This window comes from Lottia gigantea, assembly GCF_000327385.1.
Source record: "Lottia gigantea unplaced genomic scaffold LOTGIsca_214, whole genome shotgun sequence".
NCBI lineage: Eukaryota > Metazoa > Mollusca > Gastropoda > Lottiidae > Lottia > Lottia gigantea.
In genome coordinates, this window is record NW_008708498.1 from 1 (window position 1) to 12592 (window position 12592).

A 12592-nucleotide genomic window follows, 5' to 3' on the forward strand; every position below is an offset into this window, starting at 1 on the left:
CATCAACAACTATATCAATAGTCAATTAATTTAGTGACCATGACATATTTTTCAGGTTCTATGAAAGCCATGCCTAAAACCCAGAAAATAATGGGAGAACAAGGTGCTACATTCCGTCATGCATTCAGTACCACTCCCATGTGTTGTCCTGCTAGAAGTTCCATCCTGACAGGGCTATATACACACAATCATAACACATATACCAACAATCAAAACTGTTCAGGACCACAGTGGCAACACGTACATGAACCTAGAACCTTCGGTAAATATCTACAAGACGTAGGTTATAATACAGGTATGTCATATCAGATTTTATTATTTTCTAGACACCTGATACCACTTTTCATTATGAAATACTAACTCACTTATAATTGATAAACTTCCTCATGTGAAAACTTTATTAGCTGTTACCAATGTTTGGATGTTAGTACTTGCTTTATTTAAATTTGTCTTATTTCAGTGTATTTTGGTAAATATGTAAATTTGTCTTATTTCAGTGTATTTTGGTAAATATGTTAATTTGTCTTATTTCAGCGTATTTTGGTAAATATGTTAATTTGTCTTATTTCAGCGTATTTTGGTAAATATGTTAATTTGTCTTATTTCAGCGTATTTTGATAAATATGTTAATTTGTCTTATTGCAGCGTATTTTGGTAAATATGTTAATTTGTCTTATTTCAGCGTATTTTGGTAAATATGTTAATTTGTCTTATTTCAGTGTATTTTGGTAAATATGTTAATTTGTCTTATTGCAGCGTATTTTGGTAAATATGTTAATTTGTCTTATTTCAGTGTATTTTGGTAAATATGTTAATTTGTCTTATTTCAGCGTATTTTGGTAAATATCTTAATTTGTCTTATTTCAGCATATTTTGGTAAATATGTTAATTTGTCTTATTTCAGCGTATTTTGGTAAATATGTTAATTTGTCTTATTTCAGCGTATTTTGATAAATATGTTAATTTGTCTTATTGCAGCGTATTTTGGTAAATATGTTAATTTGTCTTATTTCAGTGTATTTTGGTAAATACGTTAATTTGTCTTATTTCAGCTTATTTTGGTAAATATTTAAATGAATATAATGGAACCTATGTGCCACCAGGATGGAGTGAGTGGGTGGGGTTGGTACGAAACTCCAAGTTTTATAATTATTCGTTAAATTTTAACGGTCATATCAGTCGTCATTATGATAATTATTATAAAGATTATTTAACAGACGTCATAACCAATGATACAGTTACCTTTTTAAAACAGAGTCGTAAACTTCATCCTTCTAAGTAAGTATTTTAAACCTTATTCAGTATTCACGCTTCGTTTTTATATCCATTACCTCATCCATTGATAAAATGTCAAGGTCATATGAATAAATAGCCGTCATTAATGTTATGTGACGTCACACCTGATCTAAAACTGACCTTTCTCTGAAATATGAGAAGGTAAAATTCATCTAAAAGTATCATTAAATAGCTTAATCAATTCTGATATTAATGATGTCAAATATGATTAATTATCAATTAGTGAGGATGGAGAAGGGGGGGTTTTAAAAATGTCAAGGTGGCCTTTTTGACGTCATAAAATATACGCTCAACAGTGAGAAAATGAATTCTAATATTAATGATATAGAATATAGAGTTAGTGAGATTGGAGAAGGGGGTTTTAAAAATGTCAAGGTGGCCTTTTTGACGTCATAAAATACACGCTCAACAGTGAGAAAATGAATTCTAATATTAATGATATAGAATATAGAGTTAGTGAGATTGGAGAAGGGGGTTTTAAAAATGTCAAGGTGGCCTTTTTGACGTCATAAAATACACGCTCAACAGTGAGAAAATGAATTCTGATATTAATGATATAGAATATAGAGTTAGTGAGATTGGAGAAGGGGGTTTTAAAAATGTCAAGGTGGCCTTTTTGACGTCATAAAATACACACTCAACAGTGAGAAAATGAATTCTAATATTAATGATATAGAATATAATTAGTTTTGTGTTACTAGGATTGGAGAAAGATAATACCTGCATAATGTTTAAAATGAAATGAATGGAGTTTTACATCCTACTTTTCTACACCATGTGGGCTAATGAAGGTGGGCAACGCCATGCATTGTGCAATGAGGGAAATTTTTCCAAGACAGCAGCATTAGTCTGCTCTTTGTCGATTTCCAACTGTCGAGGGATCTTTAATGTGCACAGCCCGTAGCACACAGGGCCTCGGTTTATTGTCCCATCCGAAAAACTAGAAGCTTTTTCCATGTCAGAACCTCTTATCTGTATCACTGACAGGGGGAAACCTGGTTAAAATATTATCTCGACCAATGCCGGGATTGAACCCTGAAAAAATCAAATATTCTAACTCACTGAGCCACAGCTCTGGTCAGAAAGGTAGTCATTCAAATAATAAATCTATAAAACTAAGTTATAATTCATTAAACTAAGTAATAATTCATTAAACTAAGTAATAATTCATTAAACTAAGTAATAATTCTTTACACTAAGTAATAATTCATTAAACTAAGTAATAATTCATTAAACTAAGTAATAATTTATTAAACTAAGTAATAATTCATTACACTAAGTAATAATTCATTAAACTAAGTAATAATTCATTACACTAAGTAATAATTCATTACACTAAGTAATAATTCATTAAACTAAGTAATAATTCATTAAACTAAGTAATAATTCATTAAACTAAGTAATAATTCATTAAACTAAGTAATAATTCATTAAACTAAGTAATAATTCATTACACTAAGTAATAATTCATTACACTAAGTAATAATTCATTAAACTAAGTAATAATTCATTAAACTAAGTAATAATTCATTAAACTAAGTAATAATTCATTAAACTAAGTAATAATACATTAAACTAAGTAATAATTCATTAAACTAAGTAATTTTGAAAAATGTTTAGAAGTGTATTTCAATAATTATTTAGTTTAATAGATATATCATGTTATATAGAGATTCTATTGTTTAGTTATGACACCTGGTAAGTCTAACTGATAAATATATACTCTTATTGACCAAGTTTGAGATTATAAATTTTATGTCCATTCTAAGAGGTTGTATCTATTTAATTTCTGTGTAAATATGCCTACTAATGTATATAATATATTTTAGACCTATATTGATGGTATTGAGTGTCCCTGCCCCCCACGGGCCAGAAGATGCAGCCCCCCAATATCAACATATGTTTGAAAATAATCGGGATCACAGGTAAGTAAAGTTCAATTCGGCTGATATAGGTGGCGCTTGATTAGAGAGTTCTCAACAGGTTCTGTCTCTTTCAATTCTGTTAATTCTGTTCTAATATGTCAAATTCAAAATGTTCCCATGTATTTCTTTCTGCACTATTTTGTATGTTGTTTTCACCTACTGAGTTCTGAACTTGTTTTATTGAATGTTCTTTTCATTCTATAAATCCTGAATGTGCAGAACTTACCAATCGACTGCCCCTCTTTCTATCTAGACATTTAGCTACAGGTGGGTACAATTTTTTGGTACAAGTTTTTAACCAAACCTTCTTATATAACTTGTAATTAAATGTAATAATAACAAAAATATATTTTTTATGATGTTTTTACTGTAAGTAGGAAAACAGTTTGAAATAAAATGATTTAAAAAAAAACAAAACTTTGATTGTCATTTCCTAATCAAAACTTTTTTATTTCATTTTTATACGCCCACATCTCTCTCAATGTAAACATATATTGTCTGTCTGTCCGTCCGTCCGTCCATCAACATTTGCTTGTAAACGCTCTAAAAACTAGATTTTTTGATGGAATCAAATGAAATTCGATATGTGTATACATATTCAAAAAAAAACAAAGATCAAGTTCGAATTTGAGCTATTTTCGACTCTTAGAAGCAGAGTTATTGTCCTTGCCCCAAAATCTTGAATATTTACCATCCGCATGCCGTGGTGGGCGTATATGGCTGTGGTCTACTATCTTTTACAAATAATTTCCTTAAAACCATGAAAAAATACTAATAAATTAAAAATTGATATTTCATGACCTGGCAGGGCTTCTGATACAGCTGTATTTACCAGTCATGTCTGATTGAGGATGTAAAGTGACAGGTTGTACTTGTATTGATAAGGACATTTAATGCAATTTCTTCAAAAAGCCTAATAATTAAACAAAGCCTTGAAATCACAATCAAAGCCATTTCTAAATCTTTAAATGTGATTTGAAGGTTTTGTTGAAATATTTTTTGCCTTTATAAAAACTTCTAGGTATTAAGTCAAGATAGTGATTTAAAATGGTTGTGAACTATGTTCGTGTTATTTCATTGTAAAAACTATACGTAGTTTCGTTCCCCTTGTACCCTAACAATATTTACTCTATTTTCTGTTTTAACCTGATGTTTGGCTTGAAATGAATTATACTACAGAACTCCTAATTGGAAATTCACTCCCAATCCAGTTAAACAGTGGTTATTAAATAATGAAATGTTACTATATATTACAGAACTCCTAGTTGGAATTTCACTCCCAATCCAGATAAACAGTGGTTATTAAATAATGAAATGTTACTATATATTACAGGACTCCTAGTTGGAAATTCACTCCCAATCCAGTTAAACAGTGGTTATTAAATAATGAAATGTTACTATATATTACAGAACTCCTAGTTGGAATTTCACTCCCAATCCAGTTAAACAGTGGTTATTAAATAATGAAATGTTACTATATATTACAGAACTCCTAGTTGGAATTTCACTCCCAATCCAGATAAACAGTGGTTATTAAATAATGAAATGTTACTATGTATTACAGGACTCCTAGTTGGAATTTCACTCCCAATCCAGATAAACAGTGGTTATTAAATAATGAAATGTTACTATGTATTACAGGACTCCTAGTTGGAATTTCACTCCCAATCCAGTTAAACAGTGGTTATTAAATAATGAAATGTTTATTACAGAACTCCTAGTTGGAATTTCACTCCCAATCCAGATAAACAGTGGTTATTAAATAATGAAATGTTACTATATATTACAGGACTCCTAGTTGGAATTTCACTCCCAATCCAGATAAACAGTGGTTATTAAATAATGAAATGTTACTATATATTACAGAACTCCTAGTTGGAATTTCACTCCCAATCCAGATAAACAGTGGTTATTAAATAATGAAATGTTACTATATATTACAGGACTCCTAGTTGGAATTTCACTCCCAATCCAGGTAAACAGTGGTTATTAAATAATGAAATGTTACTATGTATTACAGGACTCCTAGTTGGAATTTCACTCCCAATCCAGATAAACAGTGGTTATTAAATAATGAAATGTTACTATGTATTACAGAACTCCTAGTTGGAATTTCGCTCCAAATCCAGATAAACAGTGGTTATTAAATAATGAAATGTTACTATGTATTACAGAACTCCTAGTTGGAATTTCACTCCCAATCCAGATAAACAGTGGTTATTAAATAATGAAATGTTACTATGTATTACAGGACTCCTAGTTGGAATTTCACTCCCAATCCAGATAAACAGTGGTTATTAAATAATGAAATGTTACTATATATTACAGAACTCCTAGTTGGAATTTCACTCCCAATCCAGATAAACAGTGGTTATTAAATAATGAAATGTTACTATATATTACAGGACTCCTAGTTGGAATTTCGCTCCCAATCCAGATAAACAGTGGTTATTAAATAATGAAATGTTACTATGTATTACAGGACTCCTAGTTGGAATTTCACTCCCAATCCAGATAAACAGTGGTTATTAAATAATGAAATGTTACTATGTATTACAGGACTCCTAGTTGGAATTTCACTCCCAATCCAGATAAACAGTGGTTATTAAATAATGAAATGTTACTATATATTACAGGACTCCTAGTTGGAATTTCGCTCCCAATCCAGATAAACAGTGGTTATTAAATAATGAAATGTTACTATGTATTACAGGACTCCTAGTTGGAATTTCGCTCCCAATCCAGATAAACAGTGGTTATTAAATAATACAGGTAGAATGTTACCTATACATCAGAAATTTACAGATTTATTACAGAGAAGACGACTTCAAACATTACAGTCAGTAGATGATCTGGTTCAGAAGGTAGGACTATATACTATACTACTCAATATTCTATTATTATAATTTATAATTTCTAATTCTGGATACATACTTAATAACCTATATTAATATTATAGGTTCATGAGGAGTTAAAAACACTAGGAGAGTTTGATAATACCTATACTATCTATACCTCTGATCATGGTTATCATCTAGGACAGTTTGGGTTAGTGAAAGGCAAGGCCATGCCCTATGAATTTGATGTTAATATTCCACTGTTAGTTCGTGGTCCTAACATTAAAAACAAGGTGGTGTAAGTATCAGCTTTTATTACATAAAAAACTTGTACGATTATAATACAGACAAACAATAGCAGAAAACATAAAGTCAATTGTCTTCTAATTTTAATTCCATTGCCTTTCTTTTAGCTGTACCTTCACCAGCTGTACCTTCACCAGTCACCAGCTGTACCTTCACAAGCTGTACCTTCACCAGCTGTACCTTCACCAGCTGTACCTTCACCATCTGCACCTTCACCAAATCTCAACAAAATAATGTCATTCCCAGATTAGGCCACACCAATTGTTTTATCAGGGTCTGTTGATTCTATTTTTATCTTTTCAGAATATCTAACATTGTAGCTAATATAGATTTTGCTCCCACCATTTTAGACATGGCTAATATCCCTGTTCCTAAACATATGGATGGACGTTCATTTCTCCCTTTATTAAAACAGGGTGTAACTAAAAACAGGTGAGTACAGTCCTTTGATAATTTATGCTGTGTTGGTGTAGATCCCGATCTGTAACCATGAAACAGACTATTTTCCCAATATGTATAATGAACTATCCATTGGCTATATTCCTATTTATGATGATATCATTTCAACTGGAAGCTATCAGAATCGCTGGGTAAAGTGTATAAACCTGGCAAAGGACTATTAAATGAATACCAGACAGCACTGATGATTTTCCCTCATTGCAAACTGCAATGTGTTGGGGGTTTTCATTAGAGCAATGATATAATGACAATTTTCTATTTTTTTTATATTTGTTAGTTTCCAAAACGATGATGAAGGTAATTATTTTGTAGACCTACATGATGAATGGAGAGATACTATTTTACTAGAAAGAGGGTGAGTAAATTGGTTTTAAAACTTCTGTAAGATTCTAGAGAGGAGTAGTATTAGGGGATGAGAGCTGACACAGTCACAGGCATCAGACTTCTTCTTACCTTGTGGAGGATTTGAACCTGTAGCACCTAATAACCTAGTAGACAATACTGGCTACCAACTGAGCTATTCCACTGCCACAAAAAGGAGAGAGTTAGAATTAACTAAACTGAAAGCATTCTATTTTCAACTATTGTTATTTCAGTAAATTGACAAAAAGTTTACTTGGTAAATATCGTGGTGATGCTATAGCTATTTCTAGAACACCCAAACAAATCAGACTCAGTAGAATCTGTGCTCGTCCTGATCGTCAAGCCCCTTGTAAACGTAAACAGGTAAACATAATATTTCATTGTCAACAATATTTCATTGTCAACAATATTTCACTGTCAACAATATTTCACATATTTCACTGTCAACAACATTTTACTGTAAACAATATTTCACTGTCAACAATATTTCACTGTCAACTATATTTCACTGTAAACAATATTTCACTGTAAACTATATTTCACTGTCAACTATATTTTACTGTAAACAATATTTCACAGTCAACAATATTTCACATATTTCACTGTCAACAACATTTTACTGTAAACAACATTTTACTGTAAACAACATTTTACTGTCAACTATATTTCACTGTAAACAATATTTCATTGTCAACAATATTTCACTGTCAACTATATTTCACTTTAAACAATATTCACTTTGTCAACTGTCAACTATATTTCACTTTAAACAATATTTCACTGTAAACAATATTTCACTGTAAACAATATTTCCTTGTCAACTATATTTCACTGTAAACAATATTTCACTGTAAACGATATTTCACTGTAAATAATACTTCACTGTCAACAAAATTTTACTGTCAACTATATTTTACTGTCAACTATATTTCACTGTCAACTATATTTCACTGTGTCAACTGTTAACAATATTTGACTGTAAACAATATTTGACTGTAAACAATATTTGACTGTAAACAATATTTCACTGTCAACTATATTTCACTGGAAACAATATTTCACTGGAAACAATATTTCACTGTGTCAACTGTAAACGATATTTAGACTTTGTCAACTGTCAACCATATTTCACTTTAAACAATATTTCACTGTAAACAATATTTCCTTGTCAACTATATTTCACTGTAAACAATATTTCACTGTAAACGATATTTCACTGTAAATAATATTTCACTGTCAACAACATTTTACTGTGAACTATATTTTACTGTGAACTATATTTCACTGTCAACAATATTTCACTGTCAACTATATTTCACTGTCAACTATATTTCACTGTGTCAACTGTTAACAATATTTGACTGTAAACAATATTTGACTGTAAACAATATTTGACTGTAAACAATATTTCACTGTAAACGATATTTCACTGTAAACAATATTTCACTGTCAACTATATTTCACTGGAAACAATATTTCACTGTAAACTATATTTCACTCTGTCAACTGTAAACGATATTTGACTGTAAACAATATTGAATGATATTTTGACTGTATTTATTATAACAGAGATATTACTGTGTAAAAGAAAATGATAAATGGTATAAGAAGAGGTGTCGATTACCAGCTGATCAACCCAGACATTGTGTTTGTCCTCCTGGTAAACAGAAAGCTATGAAAAGAGAAAGAAAGAAACAGAGAGAATTTCTACATAAATTTGTAAAACAGAAAGGTTTGTGGGATAATTTTGACCAGCTCATATCTCTAGTTTCCTGCCAACTTCAACCTAATATAATTCAAATTAGATCACAAGTTCATTTCTTTATTATTTTCTGATATTTTCAATCTACATTCCAGTCTAGATAGATTTCTACTAATGGTCTGTCCCAATGGTAGTATTTGTACCCAATCAAAGCCTGTCATTATATTATACTGTCATCCCGTATGATCTAACCTGTGACGGCTCCAGATTCGAGTAAAAAGTAAAAACTGATGCCAAGAAATAATAGCACAAATGTGGAATTACAAATATAGTATAACCATAGTAGGACATGAATAATGATCATTTTATGTAATGTCTTGCTTTCAGATTTTCGACCAAGATTTATAAAAAATACACGAAATAAACGTTCAACAATTCAAAATCTAGCTTATGGTAATTCAGGGATAAATATAAAAAGTTCCCGGGAAAGAGATACTTCTCTTGGTAAGTCTATAATATACTATCTCTTTTATATCAATAACAGTATTTATAATAGTGATATCATAAAACACTTAGTAATAGTGGAACCACAGACATCTGATATAAAATTAGAATGATGTAAATTGATACTATCAGTGTCTCTGATATATATACAAAATTTAGAAAACCTCTTTACAATCACTTTAACAAGAACCACAGACATCTGATTGAAAATTGTAATGATGTAAATTGATGCTATCAGTGTCTCTGATATACATACAAAATTTAGAAAACTTCTTTACAATCATTTTAACAGTTATGAGTAATTTGAAATTCTGATATGATATAGAAAGCCAATGAAACAATCCAGTAAAAACTTAGTTTCTTCTTGTAGATTTAACTCAGGCCCTGTGTGCTATGGAAAATAGCAGGCTAATTTCCCTCATTGCACACTGCATGGCATTACCCATTTTAGCCCACATGGTGTATAAAAGTAGGGCTCAATTCATTTTATTTTATTATTATTTTATATGTCTTATTTGTAGATTTGTTTGAAAGACGATGTAGAATTTTAACCAATCAAACCATTCAGTGTGATGATGAACTGTATGAAGATGAGACAGCATGGAACGAACATAAAATGGAGATAGACGGATTAATCAAGGAATTACGCAAAGCTTTAGAAGATTTAAGAGTAGGTGGTGAAATAATAGTTTTATTGTGTTTCTCTTTCTGTTGGTTTTTGTGGTTTGGAGTGTAAAATGAAACTGTATGTCAACATGTAGAGGAAGTTTCAGGTTATACCAGCACCAAACTATTGTAAAGCACCTTAAACTGAAAAATAATAATAACAGACTTGTCTGGAATTGTAGACATGAGAATAAGTTCTATTTCAGTTGAGATGCAAGCTGAATTATATAGGTCAGTTGACTGAAGATAGCATAGCGTCAAACTCTTCAGTAGGGACATAGGCTGAAAATAGGTCAGTTGACTGAAGATAGCATAGCGTCAAACTCTTCAGTAGGGACATAGGCTGAAAATAGGTCAGTTGACTGAAGATAGCATAGCGTCAAACTCTTCAGTAGGGACATAGGCTGAAAATAGGTCAGTTGACTGAAGATAGCATAGCGTCAAACTCTTCAGTAGGGACATAGGCTGAAAATAGGTCAGTTGACTGAAGATAGCATAGCGTCAAACTCTTCAGTAGGGATGCAGGCTGAAAATAGGTCAGTTGACTGAAGATCCCATAGCGTGAAACTCTTCAGTAGGGACATAGGCTGAAAATAGGTCAGTTGACTGAAGATAGCATAGCGTCAAACTCTTCAGTAGGGACATAGGCTGAAAATAGGTCAGTTGACTGAAGATAGCATAGCGTCAAACTCTTCAGTAGGGATGCAGGCTGAAAATAGGTCAGTTGACTGAAGATAGCATAGCGTCAAACTCTTCAGTAGGGACATAGGCTGAAAATAGGTCAGTTGACTGAAGATAGCATAGCGTCAAACTCTTCAGTAGGGACATAGGCTGAAAATAGGTCAGTTGTCTGAAGATAGCATAGCGTCAAACTCTTCAGTAGGGACATAGGCTGAAAATAGGTCAGTTGACTGAAGATCCCATAGCGTGAAACTCTTCAGTAGGGACATAGGCTGAAAATAGGTCAGATGTCTGAAGATCCCATAGCGTGAAACTCTTCAGTAGGGACATAGGCTGAAAATAGGTCAGTTGACTGAAGATCCCATAGCGTGAAACTCTTCAGTAGGGACATAGGCTGAAAATAGGTCAGTTGACTGAAGATCCCATAGCGTCAAACTCTGAGTAACAACATGATTTTTAGGTTACTGTTTTAATATTTCTATAGAATATTCACTGTTTTAATATTTCTATAGAATATTCACTGTTTTTATATTTCTATAGAGTATTCACTGTTTTAATATTTCTATAGAATATTCACTGTTTTCATATTTCTGTAGAATATTCACTGTTTTCATATTTCTATAGAATATTCACTGTTTTAATATTTCTATAGAATATTCACTGTTTTAATATTTCTATAGAATATTCACTGTTTTAATGTTTCTATAGAATATTCACTGTTTTAATATTACTATAGAATATTCACTGTTTTAATATTTCTATAGAATATTCACTGTTTTAATATTTCTATAGAATATTCACTGTTTTAGTATTTCTATAGAATATTCACTGTTTTAATATTTCTATAGAATATTCACTGTTTTAATATTTCTATAGAATATTCACTGTTTTAATATTACTATAGAATATTCACTGTTTTAATATTTCTATAGAATATTCACTGTTTTAATATTTCTATAGAATATTCACTGTTTTAATATTTCTATAGAATATTCACTGTTTTAATATTTCTATAGAATATTCACTGTTTTAATATTTCTATAGAATATTCACTGTTTTAATATTTCTATAGAATATTCACTGTTTTAATATTTCTATAGAATATTCACTGTTTTAATATTTCTATAGAATATTCACTGTTTTAATATTTCTATAGAATATTCACTGTTTTAATATTTCTATAGTATATTCACTGTTTTAATATTTCTATAGAATATTCACTGTTTTAATATTTCTATAGAATATTCACTGTTTTAATATTTCTATAGAATATTCACTGTTTTAATATTTCTATAGAATATTCACTGTTTTAATATTTCTATAGAATATTCACTGTTTTAATATTTCTATAGAATATTTACTGTATCTTCAGGTAATAAGGAGACATCTGAAAACTGAGAAACCAGATCTTGATGAGTTTGGAACAGAGCAGGATATTTTACTTACAGATTCTATATTTCATGGTTTTGGTCAGAAGACAGAAGATGAAGATTGTGTATGTGAAGACAGTGTCTCTAACAGGTCATACATTATTCTAGCTTTCAGGATTTCTTACTCCCCCTGTTAATGGTGCAGATCAGAGTTGCTGACATGGAAAACACGTGTAGTCTTTCAGATGAGACAATAAAAAAGGGTTTCATTTGCTGCAGGCTGTAACAGGATTTGCTTTCTTAAAGTTACCAGCAGTTAATAAACTTTTCATATGAGGAAGTATATCAATTGTAAGTGAGTAAGTATTTCATAGTGGAAAGTGGCATCAGGTGTCTGTATGTATATTTTCAGACCAAACCGAAGAAATGAAGTAAACAACAGAAGAATGAATCGATTCCATCCTAAACTAAATAAATTANAAC

General features: G+C 30.8%; 1 protein-coding gene across 1 annotated transcript; it reads left to right on the forward strand.

The window, feature by feature from the left end:
* Positions 1 to 39: 39 nt before the first annotated feature.
* On the forward strand, positions 40 to 6800 carry LOTGIDRAFT_143759 (hypothetical protein; the record flags this gene model as incomplete). Its single annotated transcript, XM_009054363.1, has 6 exons — positions 40 to 295; positions 1053 to 1278; positions 3126 to 3221; positions 5935 to 6085; positions 6181 to 6356; positions 6668 to 6800. 6 exons carry the CDS (start codon positions 40 to 42, stop codon positions 6798 to 6800), a joined length of 1038 nt encoding a protein of 345 aa, XP_009052611.1.
* Positions 6801 to 12592: the final 5792 nt, after the last annotated feature.